This window comes from Balearica regulorum, chromosome 17 (genome assembly GCF_011004875.1).
Source record: "Balearica regulorum gibbericeps isolate bBalReg1 chromosome 17, bBalReg1.pri, whole genome shotgun sequence".
Classification (NCBI taxonomy): Eukaryota; Metazoa; Chordata; class Aves; order Gruiformes; family Gruidae; genus Balearica; species Balearica regulorum.
Genome location: NC_046200.1, coordinates 11,546,536 through 11,568,113, shown reverse-complemented (window position 1 = coordinate 11,568,113; position 21,578 = coordinate 11,546,536). Strand labels below are relative to the sequence as shown.

At 45.5% G+C, this 21,578-nt stretch overlaps 1 protein-coding gene across 1 annotated transcript in view; it reads left to right on the top strand.

The window, feature by feature from the left end:
• The window catches only part of BCR (BCR activator of RhoGEF and GTPase), a 104,700-nt gene that overhangs the window by 61,260 nt on the left and 21,862 nt on the right, over window positions 1-21,578 (top strand). Inside the window, 9 exon segments of the mRNA XM_010311868.2 lie at window positions 539-643; window positions 1,162-1,347; window positions 5,018-5,125; window positions 6,902-6,962; window positions 7,871-7,923; window positions 8,275-8,415; window positions 17,855-17,976; window positions 19,195-19,363; window positions 20,757-20,876. Coding sequence (XP_010310170.2) covers window positions 539-643; window positions 1,162-1,347; window positions 5,018-5,125; window positions 6,902-6,962; window positions 7,871-7,923; window positions 8,275-8,415; window positions 17,855-17,976; window positions 19,195-19,363; window positions 20,757-20,876 — 1,065 coding nt within the window.

Below are 21,578 nucleotides of genomic sequence, written 5' to 3'. Positions count from 1 at the left end.
CTGTGTAGATGCAGGTGAAATGATCCTGTCTGCATAGAAAAACATGGCTTTGGAGTAAGATCATAGAGAACCCTTGTGGAAGGAGGGAGTGAATTGCACATAACCCAGGGCCCCTAAGATTTGTTTAAGAGGATAACTTCCGAATTTTTAAGTTCTATGTTTTGAATTTTGTGAAAAAGTCTGGGTACATAATGGAGGCACCAAAACTGGATGACTAAAGATAACACCTGTAAATAACCTAAGTGACATCAGTTGCTAGAAAATAAAAATTTCTTTAATGTTTTATGTTTGTGTGTTTCTAGAAACAGGACACTGAGCACAGGTGGGGTTTTGTTTGATTGATTTTTATTTTTTTTTTTTTAGTCTGAAAGTAAGCCAAAAAACCAAGTATGCTGTCATCAGCTGAGTAATACCTTTTATTCTCCATCCTCATTCTTGGTGTTTTTGTTTTTTTTTTTTTTTCCTTCTCCCTCCTCCTCCTTTTTTTCTTCATTTTTTTCTTTTGTCTTTTTCTTTTTTCTCCTTAACTTCTTTGTAGAGTGAGCCAGACCTGGAGAAAGGCCTGGAGATGAGAAAATGGGTCCTGTCAGGAATCCTAGCCAGTGAGGAAACCTACCTGAGCCACCTGGAGGCTCTGCTGCTGGTAAGCACTGGTGGCGTATACCATTTTAAACACCGGTACTTGGATTTTCATTGCTACTTCAATCCAAAGTTTCCCAGAACTTCACGTACTATAGTTACAAGTTGCCGAGTGCAAAGGGTACCTGCTACTCCTCTTATCCAATAGAGATAGAAAAGCTCAAAGAAAGGACTGTATATAGCACAACCAGGGAGTTATTAGTGTGGTAGTATCCAGCAGCCCTGTCTTTCAGTATCCTGTGCTAATTATTAGACACATTGCTATACAGTTGAACAGAGATTAAGGAAATGGAATGCAAAGGGATTTTAATCACACCATTAATATCCGGGGAAAATTCACCTGCTGGGGTGGCTGATCCCCATGAGACAATTTGTTAATGTCTAGCTTTCAGGAGTTGTGTGAATGAAAATATCACTTATTAATAGGATGAAAAACAACTCTCTGAAGGGATGTGTTGTAATGTGGCAAGGGTGAAAGTACTTGGTTTGCATGATAACAATTTCCTTCATTCCTTTTTTCAGCCTATGAAGCCTTTGAAAGCAGCTGCCACCACCTCTCAGCCTGTGCTGACTAGTCAGCAGATTGAGACAATATTCTTCAAAGTGCCTGAGCTCTATGAGATCCACAAAGAATTCTATGATGGGCTCTTTCCCCGAGTGCAGCAGTGGAGTCACCAGCAACGTGTAGGGGACCTCTTCCAAAAGCTGGTGAGTCAGCTACCATCACCGAATCTCCTGTTACCTCTCATTCGTCTCGTAGGTCCTGGTATGACTACGCGTAGACCGAGGGGATGAAAGCCCATAGCTGGATTAGATGCGAGGCTTCTAGCTTTGCCTCACTGCAGTGAAGGGCCTACAGCAAAAGTGGCTGTTTCATTGCCTTTAATTAAAGACTCTAGCAAGTTATACTACTAATACAAATACAATTTCACAGAAACATTGAATCTCCAGGTGTCTGCAGTGTCATCAAACCATTTGCTTTAGAGGAAGATGAGAGAATGGCAGTGTTTAAAAGTGTACTTTCTAACACCGACAGCTAAGTGTTTCTCATTATTGATGAGCTCCCTCACACATATTTCCCTCTCTCTGTGGTGCTTTGCTCCAGCTTGTGATGATTTTCTCTGTTTTATGGTCATCACCTTTGGCTTTGCTTTTCTACCATCATCCTGTCCTTGATATTCCCCTTGCTGCTATGCTGATGCAGTCAACCTGCTGTGAGAGTCCTCCAAGCAACCTCAAGAAAATTCTCTGAGTGCAGAACAGGACAAAGACATATACAGCATATTCCTGAGGCCGAATTAAAATTGCTGAGTTTGAGCCAGATGACAAATTGTTTGCATTCTAGGAGATTCCTTTGGCCCCTTTAGCCTCTCCCCTAGCATGTGCAGAGAGCAAAGGATTAAAGGAGCTGTTTTTTCCTTTTTAGAAAAGAAAAGAATCTCTGCATTCCTGAGGTGCCTCTGATTCTCAGGGTAGGACTGACATTCCAGTGAGGGGTTTATTGGATGGGGAGTGTGCTTTACCAGGGTCACTCAATTGTTAGCAGCTGTGTGGCCCAGCACCAGCCCCATCCCCTATGGAGTAGGGGGAATATGGGCCTGGAAGATGATGTTTTCCATGCAGGCCAGCAGCTCAAGATCGAAATATGGGAATCTGCTTTTCACTGCCAGCATGTTTTAGCCAGGAGGGGTCAAGCTGGTGCCTTGGTGAGTAGTTCATGGTATGCATTCTGAGCAACTGGTTTAAGAAGACAAAACCACCTGCTGTTGGTTGCTGAAACAAAGATACAGAAGGCTGCTGAAAGTGGCAGCCTCACAAACTGTGTTGAAAGTGTAGTGCAGCAATGAAGATAGCACTAATTGAAGAAGAACTGAATATATTCTTTACCCCTGCTGGCTGTTGAGTAAGCTTTGACTCACTGTACAGCTACTCAGGCCTTCGTTTAAGACCATTTCTTGCTGACAGAGATCACAGGTCCAGGAGTCAAGCCCTTCTGGCACTCTACTCTTACATTCCCCTGATTTTTGTGTGTTTGTAACAGAATTGTTGATTTTGTTGGATTAGTATTGGAAGCAAAAGAGCAAATTGCCTTAGTGCAGGAAGCTTTCAGCTAGCTTAGCAGTTTCAGTTTCTGGTGGTTTGGTACAGTGTCAGTGGGAATTGTGAACTCTTTGCTGGATGAGATAAAGCTAATAATTCTTGGCAGGCAGTGGGAAGCAGCTAGATGAGAGAGACAGCAAGAACATCAGGTGTTACAAGACATCTCTACAGGATGTACATCGAATCTTTTGGAGCAGACTGTTTACTTGTGGTCATGTCATGCAATCTGATGATAAACACTGGAATCCTTGTTATTATCCTGAGGTCCCTGGGGACGTTAATTTTCTTTAATATCACACAAAACAAAGCACCGTAGATTGAAGTTATAGATTCTGCATGCAAGGAGTTGTAGAATTTCATGTGGCTGGCACAAACTACAATCCATTTGCAACATCTGTGACTGTTATTCCACCTTTTTCCTGTTAAAACTAAGGAAAAGAAAAAAAAGACGGTAGGCATGTGGGAATGAAATATGCTTCTCATTTTTTGGGGAATATTTTGTACATATTTTTTATAACTAGAAAGGAAACACTTTAGAACTGGTTTTATAAATGAAGCAATATTTAGTAAATATTATCACTGATAGTTCTCAGGAATGGAAAAAATTTTAACCAAAAGCCAATTATTTCTATGAAAGCTTGTTTAATTTTCAGTGTATTCTTTTTAATTGAAAAAGAGAAAACTTAAACCAGCATGAAAACAGTGTGTGAGCATTATTGCTTTGATTGGAAGCTCAGTTTTCAATGGAAAAGATATTTTCATGACAGCATGTTTAGAGGAAGAAAACAAAAGCTTAGAACGATTTCAGGAGTAGCAGGAAATGAGCCACACAGAAATGGAGAAACTTTAAAGTTCTGCCATGTTAGTTGGCATCATCCAAACCCAAATGTCATAAGTCCTGCAAAGGATCAGTAATTCTGACAGCAGCTTCTTCACAGAATTGTGCCCCAGTGGCAAATACAGATTTTATTCTCTCCACACTGCTGGGGCCAGCTCATCCCTGGCATAAGTCAGCGCAGTTTCCTTCAGCTTCAGTCATAACCATGTTATTTTGTACAAGGGTTGAAATTGATTCCTAATCTTTCAGTAAAATGTGCCCTAAGAAATAGGTCACTGTTTCTTAGCCTCTGTTAGCTAAAGGAGTCTGTGCAGGGAACATTCTCCTGAGAGTGGCTTTTTCTCTTCCATCATCTCTTGCACAAAGCTCCATAGAGAATGGGGAACACAATGATTATGAGAGAGCAGGAGAGGAAAAGAGCACTGTCTGTGGGAAGGTTAACTGCTCTGCCTGTTGCACGTCTTGGGCAGAAATGTCAGGGAAGTTGCAAAAATAAGAAGGTAAGTGCAAGCTCTTGTGGTAACAAACTTCTCTTTAATGGAGCCTTTTACAGCACTCCACCTGTTGGCTCACTACTGACCATGCACTTGCAAGCATGTTCAAGCTGCTGAGGTGTTTACAGCACAGCCTGTGCAGCTCTGCAACACAAAACCAGCTCTGCAATCCAGACAAGCTTGGAAGCTACCCAGGGATTTCCCGCACTGGATCTTATGTTCTTTGGCATGAATATGGCTGCAATTCCTAAGCAAACGGGATCAGTGCTAAGACTCAATGATAATAATGGCTTATTACTGCACTCTGAGGCCTGCTCCATCTTCTTCTGGTCCCATTGCATATTCCTTCTGCTGGAAAAATTGATGTTCTCTGTCACCTAGTGCTGCAATCAACTGCCTTCCAAACAGATGGTGTTCTGAATGTCTCTTCTGTATTTTCAGCCCTCTGCTGCCCTTATAACGATGTTCACTAATGCAGATATGGGCTAATATCTGGGTTTGATTTAGTGTGTCCATCATGCAAAAGACAACAAGTAGCTTACTGGGGTCACATTTGTGCTGTTGGGCTGAATCATTCCTGTCTGATTCATATTTTGTGGCAAATAGCCAGCAGCTCCAGTTACATCAATGAGCTAAAATATTAATAGATACTAATCTGGCAGCTCAGAAAGGAAAAATAGATGGCAGTAATAAGGATGTGTCATTCTCACAGGCTTCCACATCCTTCACAAGTGAACCTGTTCAGTGTAGATGGAACTGGGTGCCTGGGAGCACCTGCCCTGGTTAAGCAAAGCTGACAGGTCAGAGATGTCTTTCTGGGCTCACTCAGCATTCCCTGCGATTCATTGGTGTGAAGGAACATGACCTGATCACTAGATACTGAGGCTGGCCATCCTAAACTGTCATCTTCTCCAGTATTTATTGTATTTTGTTTTGCTTCCTGCAGGCCAGCCAGCTGGGAGTGTACCGGGCCTTTGTGGATAACTATGAAGTTGCTATGGAGACAGCAGAGAAATGCTGCCAAGCCAATGCTCAGTTTGCTGAAATCTCTGAGGTAATGTCATGGTATTCAGACACACGAGCTGTCTGGATCTGACTAATACCCTGTGATGTCACTCCTGTCTATCCTCCAAGTATCTTTGCAGCCCTGACTTCTGGAGGAGTTGTGAGCTCCCATAGACTTGCTGCTTCAGCTCATGTTCTTACAGCGATTTATACTTTGGGCTAATAGACGTTATCACATAGACAGCCTTTATGTGCTGTCCCCGCGCAGACAGTCTTGTAAAAATTAGCATTGCTTTGAACTTCCCAGCTCTGTGCCACCTTCATGCGTTTCTAGAAGGGAAAGCTGTATTTGAGTTTCTCAAATATTTCTCTTGCTAATGATGATGCTGACTGTAGTGTAAAAAGCCATCCTTAATGGCTTGCATTACAGCAGTGGAATTGCAGGCTTCACTGGCATGGAGAGGAGGAAAGGGTTGTTCTCTGTTTAAAAAGGCAAATGTGTAATGTTACGTTACATTACCGTAATGTGTAATGTTATTCATTGTGCTGCTCTGATTTCCTATCTTTAAGAGTACCACCTTGTGTCAAAGCATTTTGAATACTTTTTCAGGCTTCCCAGGCCACCAGTTTCACCCGCAGTACATGGTCTTGTTGATTCTTTGTATTGTGGTGATTATATTTTGAAGAACTCAGTTGCCAAGAAAACATGAACTTAATATGCGTGTCCTTAAAAGCAAGCAGATAAATAATCAGAGCTGAATAATACTGAGGGTGTTTATTGCTCTGAAAAAACTCCTGAGTACATTCAATATTGCATGTCCTTTTAGATATTTGTGATAAAGAGGTAAAACAAAACATGTTCCCTCTGTGAAATTAGGGAAGCAAGGCTTGCCTTTTGGGACCTGCAGTACTAAGAGGGCAAATGTCTTCTATTCTCTCATTTCCTGAGGATTTCCATCAGGTTCTGGTCCTTTGCCTGAACACTTCTGTGCTCTAGTAGTGTCAGCTCATTAGTAATGTGGCTTCCCCTGTGCTTACTTTTCTTTCAGTACTAAAATACGTTCCATGGACTTTCCCATTTATTAATAGTAGTATGTATAGATAGTATTGTGGTAGTCCCTAGAAGACAGAACAGAGATTAAGACCTCTGGGTCCTGGGCTCTGTGCAAATGTGATTCCTCTTTTTTGCTGTTTTCTGAAGGATGACTTTGAAATCATGCTAGTAACTACTGTATTTGGAATGATGGTGATGATACTTTTGCATTTGCGTCCGGTGAGGATCTTGGAGCTCAGCACATTAATGCATGTAGCTTCACAGTTCATGTGCAAAGAGAAGAGTCACAGGCATTGTTCCTTTTCTGCCATGGAAGAGAGCTGACTTGTCCAAGGTCATCCAGCTCTGAGTACAAGTGTAAGGAAATATAACCTGGGGGTACTGAATCCCAGTCCTGTACTGTATTTATTGGTGGTATATACATGCTGTGACAACAGCTGCATCCATATGGACATGTCTTTACCCTGCAAGTGATTTAAAAACTCCACCATCCCTGTCACTATAGGTGGTTCCCTGCTTTGCTTCATCTCTATTGATATGCACTCCTAAGAAAATTACTTAATATGTGAGATATGTGGGTGCCTGTGACATGGGAATGGTGGATTTACCAAGAAGGAAAGCACATTTTTCCTTCACTGACTTGAACTGTGATGGGGCTGTTCTCCATTCACACTCAGGCCCTCCTTTGGAGGAGCAGATAGTCTCTTACATTCCCATATGATATTTCAAGGTGATTGACTGTCTGCTACATGGGTTTTCTTTTTCTTTTAGAATCTAAAGGCTAGAAGCACAAAGGAATCTAAAGATCAGACGACGAAAAATTCCTTGGAAAGTGAGTGATCCATGCAGAGGAGGCTGTGGTTTGTCAGGACTGTGTGGAGGCTGTTGCCAAAACTCCACTCTCCCTTTTTCTTTTTAAATGCTGGAAGATTATGGAGTCTCTTCTGGCTCTACCTGGGAAATCAGTTCCCTTTTGCTGTGTAGCAGAGCTTGTGCATAGTAAGCTGCATGCATGCATGCATGCATGGGGAAACCCCTGCCCAGTTTAAAATCTCATGAGTCTTTTTGGGTAAAACCAGGCTAACCAAAGGGCTGCTGTGATATTAAGAGAATATCTGCTGCCCAGTGATAGCATAAATGCAATCCTAGCAGTTATTGTTGTATGATTTTTGCACTGTGGTAGCATCTAGAGAGCCTGGTCAAGATCAGGTTCCATGGTGCTTGTCTCTGTGAACACAAGTGAAAGACAACCCATGTTATAAGAAGCTTCCATACTCACTAATATAAAAGGCAATCCCCTTCCTGTTTTGGCCTATTATCAAGATTTGGAAGCACTCAGCATGTCACGCTGAACTCCTGAAGGAGGGAGTCCAACTTTTCAGGGATTTCCTTGGCAACTTTAAGAGTGCAAGACCTGATTCTGCCTCTGGGACAAGCCAGGGAATTGTTGGAAGCGTGCTGTGCTGTGTGCAGTTGTTCTGTACTACCTTGTGTGCTCCTCATCCACTGTCTGGCAGGGCGTGCTCACAAGTGGGCATCTGTTTGCTATGGAGCATGTTTATTTCCTCTGTGTGTTTTATTGGCTGCGCAGCACATTAACCTTAGAGAAGGGAATTTTCAAGTAGCTCATTGGTTCATAAACCTGTGCTTGTACATTCAGTTACATTGGACAGATTGCTCTGTAGGTGCTGCGTGTAGGTACATCTTCCTTATGTTCCTGCTGCTTTTTTTTTCCCACAGCTTTGTTGTACAAGCCAGTGGATCGAGTGACTCGCAGCACACTTGTCCTGCATGTGAGTATCTGAAGGGTAGTTTTCAAATTTTAGGCCCCTTTCCTATTTTATTTGCCCTTCAAATTTTCCGTGGAGCTGCAGGATTGCAAAAATAAACTTGTCATGCTGCGTAAGAGCCTCTCGCCTTTACACTAAGAGGAGAGGGTCCATAAGTAGGACCCTGCTGCTACTTCAGCGGTGTTACCAAGAAGTGCAGAGTATTATCCTCTTCCTCTAGAGATAAATCCTTGCACTAATCTGTAAGAAGAAGCTGGAGCATCTTGTCCTACAGCCCTATTTAGGGACCCGCAGACCTTTTTGCTTTCCAGTGCTGCTCATGGTTCTGTTCTTTCTTTGTGTTCCTGGCATCAGGATTTGCTCAAGCACACTCCAGTGAGCCACCCTGATCATCCACTCCTGCAGGATGCTCTGCGGATCTCGCAGAACTTCCTCTCCAGCATCAATGAGGAGATCACTCCTCGTCGGCAGTCCATGACTGTAAAGAAGGGGGAGGTGAGTCTTCCTGCTTTTTGTTATTTCTCACTTTCTAAATGCTGGTTGTGCCTTTTCTGTAGAGTGGACTAGGAAGTTATGCTATTAATTTGTTTGTTGCTAATATACAGTTTATGCAGTGTCCTTGTTCTCTAAAGGATGTGGTACAGCTCCTCTCTCTTTTCTGTTCAGAAAACAGTTTGGAAACCCAGAGGGAAAGTATGATTAGAGTTTTTTTCCTTAGCATTGTTATAATAATTTGTCATAAATAATTTCACTGATGCATAGTGCTATGCACTAAATGGATTTGTATTTTACCTGCAAACTGAAACCAAATAAGAAGCCTGGGAGGAGAAAAAGATGAGGAAACATCAGAAATCATAAAGGATTAGGAAAAGCTATTTTCCAGAATCTTCATTCTCGCCATAAAACTCTTTTTTTTTTTTTTGCATCCTCATTTCTAAAGAAGAATGTTGTAAATGGGACTAGGAAGCAAAATAGATGGAATGGATTGGGAAAGCTAAGGGATGTGATTGACTCCTAAGGGTGTAATATAACTCTTCTCAGCTCTGCTAGGAGGTGGACTACACCCAGAAATTTCCAAGATGTGCAGTTCCCTTACCTGTATGCAGTGTTGTGTAAGGAGGGCATAGAGCTACACAATGGTAAAGTCCTGCATGCCCCAATGGGCTTGATTCATCTACCTTGTAATTTCATTAGAAAAAAATTCAGTCCTTCCTGATGAGGAAAGGCTAGGGCTGACAGAAGTATTGAGAGAGAGAGAAGAATGTAGGAGATTGGACAAAAGAGAGGTGCAGCTCAGATAGTATATGTGTAAGAGGAATTGTGGCAGCATGCCAGAGATACTGGCTGTTCAAAAGTGACCCGAATTAGCCTGTACAGAAACATTTCTTGCAAAGCCCAGGAGACTGTTAAGATACCATGAACCTTCATGATGTATTCCCAAATCTTGTCAACTAAACATGCTTGCTTTTAGCTGCTAAACTGATTTTCAGCCGACAGAGATTTGCTAGAAGCCGCAGTACTGGGAATTCGGTGCACTTTGTCCTGCAAGTCTTGCTCATTGTCTCATTTTGTCAACTGAGGAAGCCTGCAGCTGAGAAAAGGAGGGGCTGAGCAATTGGAGGCTGAGGCAGAAGCTCAGACATCAGTCACCAGGGCCTGAGCAATAGTAGATGGCCTCATTAAAGTGGATGCTGATTGAGTCATAGCAGAAATCGCAGGCTAGAATGCCCTCTCACAGGGGAGGAAGCATTTTGTGTTCTCCAGCTGTCTGTCAGCATCTCAATGAGGGATGCAGGCTTTGAAAAGTGTCATGCAGAATCCTAATGAGGTGCGGAGCCCAGGCAGAGGGGCAGGCTCAGGAGGATGATCCTGATGATCTCCTTTTGGAGTGGTATATTTGTCAGATCTTAGAAAGCAGGATGGGGAGGTTTGTCAGGATTGGGCTCAGCAGGCCTGTTTACACTCTCACTGGTCCTGCAGTGACTCCATATATGATGTGGGGAGGGAAAGAAGAGGACATACCTGAGGAGAGGGCTGTAGGTGTGCTGGAGGGGACTGGGAGCCCTTTGTGCTCTCCCTCACTGTACACAGCTTGCAGTGAGCCCAAGGAAGAAAAGGACTTGCTTCTGATGCTTCTCAGAGTTTGCCTTCCACTCTGGGAAGCTAATGGTGGATACTTTCTTTACTTATTTGGCACCAATATCCCACTGTTTTCAAAGCAGTAATGCCCCAGTTAACACCACTCTGTGTCTAGAGAGTAAGTATGTTCACTCTCTGCATAGTAATCGAGAGACACAAATCTGCTCCCAGCTACTCCACGTCAGTTAGTGATGGCTGCTCCTTCCTACAAGCTACTCAGATTGGGGTCATAGCTCGGTTTTGTTTATGCCTGTAAATCTTTCCTTTTCTACTTATCCTTTTCTCCCACTTGCCCTGCTTGTGCTTCCCCTAGGGTGGCAGGACAGTGTGCAGTTTGCATCTCCTAACTGACGGCTCTCAATGCATAATGCATTTTTTATTTTAATGAATCACCAGCTTGCTTTGATGGCTTTTTTCATTATTTGTCTTCCTCCCATTGAAATTTCCTTGGTGGAAAGGAAGGAGGGAAAACAGCCCTTTCCCCTCATGTATTGCTTAGGTGCTGATCTCAGTTATCTTTTTTTCCCAGTCCTTGCCTTTTATGTGGAATATTTTTCCCCTTTGAGTATGTTGTGAGGAGGAGTCAAATCTCCTTTGCCAGCCTCTTGCTCCAGCTCTTTTTTCAGGATTGCTTTGAACTAAGGAAAGCAGCCAGTTGTTAATCTCCCTAGTGACAGGCTGCTAAGGAGAAGAGTGCAGGTCAGGAAAGAATACAGGCTCATCAGCACAGCATTCCTCCCTTTTGCAAAAGGCGACTCCCTGCTCCCGAAGCACCAACTCAGTCTGCCCTCCCTGCTCTTCCTGCCTGATGTCAGGTGTACTTCCTGCACACCGGCCCCCTGGTTCTGCTTGGTTCAGAAGGCTTTTTCGTAATTCTAGACTTATGCATGTAAATGGAAAGTTTTTTGTGATGCATGGACCTGGTTTAATTTGCTCGGCTGAATGAGTATTTCAGGTAGTGCAAGGAGATGGGAACAAAGGGAGTAAAACCATTTACCAGAGGGACAGAAAGGGCTACAGCAGGGAAGGCAGTTTTGGTGGGTTAAGCCTACACACACACATAGTTTGGTCCTTGCTGCCTGCCGGACTGACTGTAGCTAGTTTTCTCTGCTTTGTGGTTTTCTGAGGGCTGCGGTACTGAGGAGCCAGGAGAGTCCCAGTCCCACAGGGGAGCCAGGAGGGCTTCTCTGGGCTTTTGTGTCTGTTTCCAATCAGCCTGATCTGCTACATTCTCTTGTTCCCTCCTTTTCTTCCCATCTTTCTACTTTTGTGGTTTTACTTTTTTAGGATTTTTTTTTTTTCTGGATTATCTGCAGGTATCCACTTTGCCAACCCTCTAAATAACCAAACAAATGCACGGAGGGAAAGGGAGTCTGAGTAGCACTGTACTTTCTGACTCGGAATGCGAGTGGTGGAGAATCTTCCACCTCTTAGGACCATGGAGCAGGCATCTTATTTGCTCACTGCTAATCCTTCTTCATCGCTATCCTCTTGGCTTAAATACAGAACCCATTTAGAGTTCTACTGGGGATGGTCCCTTGGGGAAACAGGAAAACGAATGCTTTGAGGTGAAGGATGTGCCACTATTATGTGCCAGAAGGAAGCGGGTAATAACCTTTCTTGTCTTATTAACAGAGAAGCTATAGAGACTGCATGTTTTTTTCTCAACTAAGCCTGGATGCAAATGATGGTAGAGCTCATGTTGTCTTTCCCTGCCAGAAGTAAAGGCTTGCGTTTTCAGCTAATTCATCCCATCCTTGTAAAGCAGGAATTAATGAAACTGCAAAAAATTGCAGAGTTAATTTGGGAGATGGTGGCTCCTTTCTTGAACTGCTGCTCATCTAATGCTCTTTGCAGGGGGTTGTTTCAGGGCAGTTCAGACTGACCTGAGTGGTGATGGCTGCCATTCTGCCTTACCCTGGCTGTGCAGTCCCACCGTCTCTGGAGTGTTCACACTGGTATTTGTGTGATCCCATAGTGGCGTGGACGAGTGGATCTGCCTGAAAACGAAGTCTTGAGTCTTGAGTCACTCCGCTGGCTGAGTGACTTAGTGTCTGGTCTCATCAGCACCAGTCCAGACACAAGAGGGCTGATGGGCAGCTCCTTCTGGGATCAAGCCCAATAGATCACATGTTGGATGTGCTTATGCTACTGTGCACCGTTTCCCTTGCCCTGGAGTGAAGAAGTTGCTTGGCAAGCTGCTCTACCATGTTTCTACATGTGGCTTTAAACGGCAGTCTAGGGCCTGGGTATCATTGCCTTAGGCTCCTGTTTAACTTGCTAGAGACCCAAACGTGCTAGGGAAGGGAAAGGACAAAGGACATTTGCAAGGGAGCAGAAGTGCAAACTAAAGCCTTTGAAAAGCTGGGAGGTAAGCTTAAACACAGGCAGCCATGTACAGCTTGAGGCCTGGTGCCTACTGCTTCTGGAGGCCTTGGGCAGATGTTGGCAATAGACCAATCAAAAATGATCTTGGATGCTTCACACTCTGTCTTACAGCTGGAGTCAGAGTGCTCCTGGAGACAGAAGCTTTGGAACAAAAAAAGAAAGGCTATTAAAATGCTCAAAGAGCAGCCAGTTTATCTCCCTAGGCAGAGCATCCCTTTATTCTGCAATGCTGGTCTTGCAACACACACACATACATGAGGAATCATTTTCTTCCTACGCTCTGCAGAAAGCCAAACCACGTCTCCCTCACTGACATATGCCAATACCCATCTCCTGCTTTTACCTTCCTCCTCCTGCATCACACATGTTCCAGTCCTTCCTGGGTAGCTCTCACCCACGCGTGCTGCAGGCCTCTGCTGTCACCACATCGGATGAGCTCTTTTCCTCGGCACACAAGTGAGGAGATGGCCTTTTGTACAGCTGTGGTTCTGGATGAGTAGATTTTTAAATTCCACTTTTTGTAATGTGTCTCAGACAAGCTGGTCTTCTGCCATGCTTCCTGGAGTTAAATAGTACGTGACAGCAGCAGGATTTATCATATGCAAACAGCACAAAAACACTGTAGGATGAATAGATGAGCATACAGGTAGTCGTGAGTTCGGTAGCAGAGGAGGGGGAGATGCTCACTGACAGAAGTAAGAGGAGGAGGACAGCAATAGGGAATCCAAAGAGGATATCTATGCACTGAAAGACGTACAGGCAGGGTTCTTTTGTCCAGAGCACTGAGGTGGGTGGGAGAAGCAGCAGGTGAAAGCATGCAAAGGAAAGCGGGGCCTAGAAAGGAGACTTGGGACTTATACTGCACCAGTACAGGAGCTTTGCAAGAGCCCCTGAAGGTAACAGTCTGCCCAGGCCCTGTTTGAGAAATTAAAGATGATCCTAATTCATTCCATTACGGTACAAAATAGGAAGTTTTCCCCCAGGCCTCCTGGTACATCTTTCTATAGCTGAGCTCCTCTGCTGGACACCTGGCAGTCTTGAGGCTGTCTGTGGTAGAGAGGAGGTCACTCTGCCAGTGTACTGCCACTCTGATCCTAAGCTTATGTTTTCTTGGATGTTTAGTTGATGTTTCTGTAGTCTATATGTCATTTCAGGGTATTTTAGGAAACCTTTAGCACCTTTGGTAACCTTAGCAAACAGAGTAACTTTGGAAACAAGGTAGAGAGGTGGTTTCCCACACATAGGCTATTGTATGTCATGTCCAGCAGGATCACCCAACCAAAAGACCTCATGTTTCAGGAGACCCTGTTTAACAGGAGGCCACCGAAGGAATAGCTGTCGCTGGCCCTGAGTGGGAGGAGTTGACCAAAGTGGGCTTTGGTTCCCAAACTGCTGGAGAGGGCTTCTGGAGCTGAGGTGTCACAAGTCCTGTCTGAGGGGACTGCTGGCTCCCCCAGGGTGGGGTAGGATGGGCTGACTCATGTCGGGAGGTCCGGGAAGGTGCCCTGCATTCCCTCACTGTGGGGTTTGGCAGAGATCTGGTAAGCCAGTTGGGAAATCCTTTTATTGTTTCCCTCTGACCTGCTGAACCCTCCCAGCAAGATGAATCATTTGCAACAAAGGATGTGACCCTTTGCTGGAAGCGCTCCTCCTCTGCTCTACTGATGCTGAGCAGCCTGGGGCATGCCTGTTGTGCCCAGCCCTGACGAAAGTCCTGTTTTCCAAGAGAAGCTGGTAGTTAGATCTAATATCAAGCTCCACACCCCTGTGAGGAGAGATTTCCTGACTTGATCCACAAATGTTTTCTCCTGTCCTATCCTCCCCACATACTTGGTTGCTTTTGTGGCAGTTTACCCCTGCTGCTTGCTGAAGGGAAACATTCCCAACTAGCTCATGAGCGAGAAGATAGGAAGAATGAAAGGTCTGGGAAACTCAGTGTTTTCCTCTGAGTGGCTGACTGGAATACATCCCTTTTACCCTTTTACTTCTGTTCCAGTGAAGCTTAGGAAATACAGCCTTGTCTTCTTCCCACCCAGCTCTCTTTCTGGGAGATCATGCTGCCAAAGACTTTTTGCTGCCTCATGGTAGCACTGTGCCTCATGTCAGTCAGGCTATTTTGTACCCAGGAGTGCTAGGCAAAATAAACTCAGTGCAAATGAGTGGTACCTCAGTCCCAGATGGGAAGTATGAAGGCTGTTGAATCACATCCGTGTTTGGCAAGCTTTCTGCTTGAGTTTTGGGGAGATGTGGGACAGAGAACATGGCTGCTTGGAGGAAGTCTGCTTGGGTGGTGATAGCCAAGGACTGTGCAGTGACAGGTTAGGTGCAACTTCAGAAGGCAGTAGAAAGGGTGGCCTGGTTGGAATATGCAGCCCATGTGGGAAGGTCTGTACCCTTGCTGCAGAAAATACTGATTGGCTCTTCTTTTCTTATTTTGTGGAGGCCTGACACAAGGGTTTCCAGTCACTGGTGCCTCTGTATGGGTTTCCCCTTCACTTGAGGACATGCTTGTCTTCAAAATACTCTGGCCTAGGTAATGGTACTGGAATACTGCCAAAACCAGGGGGCTGATCTAGGGCTGAGCAGTAGTGCTTCACAGTCCTCCAACAGCTCTTATGGGCCTGTGCTCTCCATTGCCTGTGAGGAAACACATTGCTGGCTGTGTTGTTGGCCTGTCTCTGCCACCAGAGACATCTTCCCAGGACAGGGTGCTGGGTTGGTGCTCTGGACTAGCCTGGGATATTTTTCAGCTTGGAACTCTTGGCAGAGTGCTGGGCTAGGGTCTTGGCTGATTTCGGACACCTGCCAGTGCCTGGCAGAGAGGGACAGAGGGCCAGATCAGGACCATGCCACGTCCTTGCCAGGTAGGGAAGAGACAGTGCCACATCCTGCTGGGTAGCAGAGATGAGTGAGCTGTGAGAACATCTTTACACCTATGAACAATGAGCAGAGGTTGAGCTGGCAACAAGAAGCTATTCTCATTGCCTCGGAGGAACTGAGCTGATCTGCAGCGTAATTAATATGCATCAGATCTAGAAACCTGAGATCAGGGTTTTGGCTTGCTCAGAAAATATCTTTCCCTGCTTTGTTATTGCTCCCAAATGAAATTCTTTGCAGTTGTAGAGAGTGGTTTTGCTACTGACAAGGTACCTCCTTTTTATTTATTTATTTTTAAAGCTCAGTGTTTCTAGTTTCCTACCTGGGGTTTGTTTGCCAGGCAGGAGGGGGGAGGCATGCACAAGTGCGCATCAGCAGCAAACACATTAATGCAGGCAGGTGTTCTCTCCAAAACCACTGAGGAGAAGCCAGGAGGATCACACCCACCTAAAAATAAACATTAACATATGTACAGGCCTTTCTGAGCCTGAATCACTGCTGGATACCAGATCTCTACAGACTCCTGCCCAGGGATGGTACAACAGTCTGCTAGGGAGCAGCCTTGCTTCCTGGCACTATGGGAAAGGTGCAGCTTTTGCTGCTGCTCACAGATTTCCAGGGCCTTTGTGTAATGGAAGGTAGCACCGAGATGAGATGCTGACATTGCTATGTGTGTTTTAACAGCTAGCTGTGCTGCTAGTGCAGCTGCAGATAGGAAAATGCAGACTCTTAGTCCATGTCAGGAAGTTTAGGGTGCTGTAGGACAGAATGCGGAAAAAAGAATTATGTCTGCAAGGGCATTTCTCTGCCTTGTGTTCCTTGCCATGATGCCTGCTGGGCTCAGGACTGATGTGGTTTGTTTTCATTTTGGAGAGCCAAGTTGGGAAGGATGGTAGGCGGAAGGAGAGGCAGCGTGTAGGAGTTTGCACTCCCACACCCGCTGCAGTAGATGTGTTCAGGGCTTGTTAAGTCATGCAGCAAACAAAACCTGTGGGGCATAACCTGAGAAGCAGAGGCATCAATTCCTGTTTGGATGTCCTGACCTTACTCAGGTTAACTGCTTTCCTGTTGCATTCTGCTGCATAGCTAAGCACAGCTGCCTCTTGGAAATGGACAGTTTTCATGTACATGTTTCCCAGCGTGGGGATTGCAGAGATACTGGACGTTGGGAGCAAGTCATACTGACAAGTCGCGAGCATGGATGGGCCTGGAGAAAGCTGTCAGGGAGTCAGTGGAGGGAGGTGTTAGTGCTGGGCAGTGTTAGCAGATCTCTCCTATCCCCAGCCATGGTATTGTCTAGGCATATATGGTATCCGTAATGTGTCGCTCGTTGGTGTCAGGGGAGCACCCTCTTAGCTGGAAAAGCAAGGAAACTCAGGAAAAAGTACCTTAGCATACCTATGTGGAGAAGCTGATGGTTCCTGCTTGTTCTGGATGTGAAGCAAAGCAGCACTGACAGTTATACATAGTGTTGGGAATAAACTTTGCCCAAAGTTTAATACTCCTGACTTCTGTTTGAAAATCAGTGGGAGATATCTATTCCAGATGTGCACTCAGATTCCTATTGATCCTGACATTGGAGCAGGAGACCTGACCATAGAGCAGAGCTTGAAACTCCTGGCTTGGTCACTGGTAACAGCACACAGCCATCTGTCTCAGCGCCAGTGTTCCAGCCTTTTTGTCTTTCAACTACGGGGTCCCCATGAGGGAATTAGGAAAGTGATGCGTCTGCCTACCAACGTGTGCCTCTTATTTAGGAGGCTGTGAAGCTCCCTGGAACTAGAAACAGGAATAAAGGCATCAGGGTTGTGCAGCTTCTTTGCATCTTCTAGGTTTGGGGAACTTTTATATGATATATAAAAGAGATTTAAATAGGCATGGGGTGGGGGGATATCCAGATGGTCCTATTTAAACACAGGCTGAAAAGGGACTACTGAGACGTTTGCTAAATACACGTTTTGTTCCAGAATCATCCCTTAACAGCACTTGTAATAAAGAAGCAGCAATGGCATTCAGCTGTTACTGTTGACAAACTACTGTTGTGAATGGGGAGCGGAGGTGTTGGTGGAGGTGTTCGCTGCTCATTCTCCCTGCTGGGGTAGCTTAAGCTGAATTCAGTGACTGGGTAGGTGACTCCTGAGAAAAGTGGTGTTTGCTGCTCTCTGGTGGTCTGTGAGGGGATGATGTGCTGTCAGGGATTCTGGCCCTTCGGTAGGCAGAAGCTGGGCAATGACTCACGATAGATTACGCTTGGGCTCAGGGGCAGGTGATGGAGAGAAGCCTGAAGTCTGGCCCAGACCCAGATAAGAAAGGAGATGTCTGGCCATTTTAGTCACTGGGAGAGAGGGCAGCATCAGGGAGCAGAGCTTACAGCAAGGAACATTTAACAGCCTTTTTTCTTTTTTTCTGACTTAGACCAATTTACTGAATTGGCTCTGGTAGGAGTCATGTCTAAGGAATGTGTTGCCCCAGTGCCAAATCTGGGGCTCATAGTGCACTAACTAAAACATTTTTTCTGTTTTATCGCCAGCACCGGCAGCTGCTGAAGGACAGTTTCATGGTGGAGCTGGTTGAGGGGGCTCGCAAACTACGTCATGTCTTTCTTTTTACTGATCTGTTCCTGTGTGCCAAGCTCAAGAAGCAGATTGGAGGGTGAGGTCCCAGTTTCCTTCTGGACTGTGTGCTTTGCCTCTCAGCTTCAGCATAAGCCTGGGTTTAGCCAGCAATTTTAGTTGAATGTGGATATCCTAGACCTGGGTAACCATAGTCTCCAAGATACAGTTAGACAAGGAATGATCAGCAAGGTAGTACTGTCTATTATGAGACCTTGGCCAGCCCTGATCCCTCAGGAAAGGTTAATTTCTCCCCTCCGCCCTGAGCCTTCTTAGGAAAATAGCATACGCTGTAGCTGCTGGTAGTCTGGACAAATGCCATTCATTTTTCCACCTCCCCTTTCTTTTAATAGGTGACAGTCTTTACTTTCTTTTGTTACTAAGGTTGTTAACTTTGGCCTTGCAGCTACAGCCAATTAACAGTTTTGCAGAAAAATGGAAAAGGTACAATAAACAGACTATATGTCAACCCCAAAGTGCAACTATACCAACAATTTTGTTAACATTTTTCACGAATGAGGGGGGAGGAACCTTTACTGACATAGTTGCCTCAAACAGGACTTCTCTTCAATTGGTAGATGTTCTGCTCTGAGATGCCCTCTCATCTTCTTGCCCTCCTCAAGCGACAAGTTGTCCCTGCCCCTTTTGAAGCACATTCTTGTGAGGAATGAACCTTCAGAAGAGTGGGACATTCCCAATAGTGGATGTTCCTGACCGAAGAGTTGGAGAGGGAATAAATCACATGAAACATTTGAAAAATGAACTGGTGAAAGCACTGGAGAATGGCAGCCAGGAACTAGAGGTTCTCTCTTCTGGTTGGATTACACAGATCATACGTATTGGCTCATCCACCCCACTTGGCCCTCCTGGTGCAGGCAGGAGAGACCTGGGTTTAGACCACAGGTAGCAGCCAAGTCAGAGGCATGGCATGGCTTTTGAACTTTGCCTCTACAGGTGCTGCAAAGAGAGAGCACGCAGGACTGAAAGAATTTGCAAAATATCTTTGTGGCTTCTTAGGATGAAAAGAACTAGATCACAAAACAAGTTGTTTTGTTACGTGCTGTACTGGCTATTGGCCCTTCTAGGCTTTCTTGCTGGAGAGCAGCCCTTTACCACACCTTTCCCACATGGGAGTCACAGTGAAGTTGTGCCCCTTTCTGTATGTTATCCACTATAGTGGGGAAGGGCTTGTGGGAAGGGGGAGTGGATGTTGCCAAACACCAGTAATAGTAAAAGCTTTGGACCTTCTGTCTTTCAGAAAAAGCCAGCAGTATGACTGCAAATGGTACATCCCACTCACTGACCTTAGTTTCCAAATGGTGGATGAGTCTGAGGCAGTGCCCAATATCCCACTGGTACCTGATGAGGAACTAGATGCCATGAAGATCAAGATATCCCAGATCAAGAATGACATCCAGCGCGAAAAGGTAAAAGGGGTTGAGTACTCCAGCCAAGTACAGACTCAGTGTCTTTGCTGAGGTGTGGTGCTGATAGAAGCAGCATTCCCAGAGCTGCGCAGCATGGGCAGTCATGCTAAAACAGACTGTTCAGCAGAGGCTTGTGGTGCAGCTCTGTTATCAGTGATATCCAGATGCTCTGCAGCCCATCATTGCTTATCCTAATGCACAGCCTGAATGATGGTGTCCTGTGAGGAGGCAGAAACAAAAAGACCCTGTAGTTGTACCCAATAGCTCCTCTACTTGCATGGGACCACCTTTGACTGCTGTTCCTGAGCATCCATGTCGAGGGCAGGGCTCTTATGCTGTGGACACGAGAAGGACTGGGAGTGTGGCATGCCAATTTCTGGCTGTTAAAGTATGATCCTGCAAATGATTTTGTCAGAAGCCATGTACTTCTGAATTTTTGCAGGCTCAGTTATGCTTTTGAAGCTTTTTCTGACTTTACCAGTGTCAAAGCACCAGCAAATATAAGGAGAACACCAGTTATACTGACTGGACAGTCTGACACAGATATGATGCCTCTGGCCCACGCTTCTCTTTGCTTGCAAGACGTGTTTTCTCAGAGGTGTTTAACTCCAAACCTTCCTGGAACCCAAAAGAGAAATAAGAGTTTGAAACCTGAAAGCCTGCTGGTGCATAGAACAGGAAATGAATAACATTGCTTGTACTGTGAGGAAACTATCCCCGCACTTCCAAAGAACATGCTTCTGTCTCTCTGCCCTGGCTGGCTTTCAGAGAGGGCTTCCAGGAAAAAGTAAGATACTAGGAGGAACACCATGTGGAAGCCTCTTACTCACAAGGTGCAGTTGTCTAAAATACGTGCTTTGGTGTGTCAGTGCCAAACAATGTACATGGTTGGGTTTGGGACTGGGTTTTATCCAAGAAAACACTTGGTTCTAGCTGACCTGTGTTGAAAATGGATCGGTGGTGGGTGGGAGAGAATTTTCGCGACAGTTTTGGGCAGCTTCTAAAGAAGTTCCTTACAGTCTCCTTAGTTAAGGATGCTTGTGGAGGACCTGGCAGTACTATGGGTGCCCAGTGACATGATGCTGTTGCAGCCTCTGGAACAGAAAGTACAGAGTATAGCTGGGACAGTGGCCGCACACCTCTGCACATTCATCTGGGGCAGCAGGAATTGGGGAGCAAAGCCAAGTCTGAGTGTAGGGATACTGCCGGTAACATCTTCCTGAGCAGCTGGGAGCCCTATGTGCCCTGTTGGCGGCATTTCTCCTGCCTGGGGCTGTTTGGCTACTCACAGAGGGAAGGGACTGTGGATCTTAAAATGTCTGTCAGTGTAAATGGGGGCAGATGTTGGAGAATGATGTGTGTCCTCTGTCTCCCTCTCTCCCACACCCTTCAGAGGGCCAATAAGGGCAGCAAGGTCATTGAGAGGTTGAAAAAGAAGCTCTCAGAGCAGGAATCCCTCCTACTGCTGATGTCTCCAAACATGGCTTTCCGGGTACACAATCGCAATGGCAAGGTGAGTGGCTCCTCTGGTCTCCTTTAGTGTGCAAAACAGAGGTCAAGGTCGGGGTGTGTATACACTGTTGTACAAGGAGGTCTTCATGCCCTCTACTGTCTGGCCTGAAAGCACTTTCCAACAGTGGACACCTAATCCTTTCTACACCAACGGTTATGATGACATCTTGTAAGGCTGTGACTAATTTGTATGCAACATTGGTGTTTAAAAAATATTAGAAATTAATGCCCTACCTCAGCACCTGCCCTGACAGAGCAATGGGAACGTCTCTCTTCACCTAAGATAAAGCTCTGCAGCAGCTGCCTTCTAGACTCCCCTTCAAGTTCCAAGACTTAGCACATGCAGGGCTGTCTCCTCACGCTGTAGGCTGCAGGCTGCACTTGGCACCAGGGATGCTGGATGGTTGTGAACAATCTCCTTTAGCGCTGTGGGATGCTCAGTGTGCCAGAGGTACCTCCTGCTCTGGCAGAGCAGGAACTTGTCACTGTGGCCTTTCCACACACATGGCAAAGGATTCTCACAGGATCCTGTTACTACTCCGTGAAAATTCACAAGCTGGTCACTGCTTCCTCAGCTTGCATCGGTCTCTAGGCCTGTGGTAGAGGCTTTTGGGTTTCCTGATGCAACTGTTGTAAGGACTAGCACAGGGCTGCCACAGGACCTCATGCTGCCAGGGACGCAGCTGCTGTTTGCAGGGTGGAG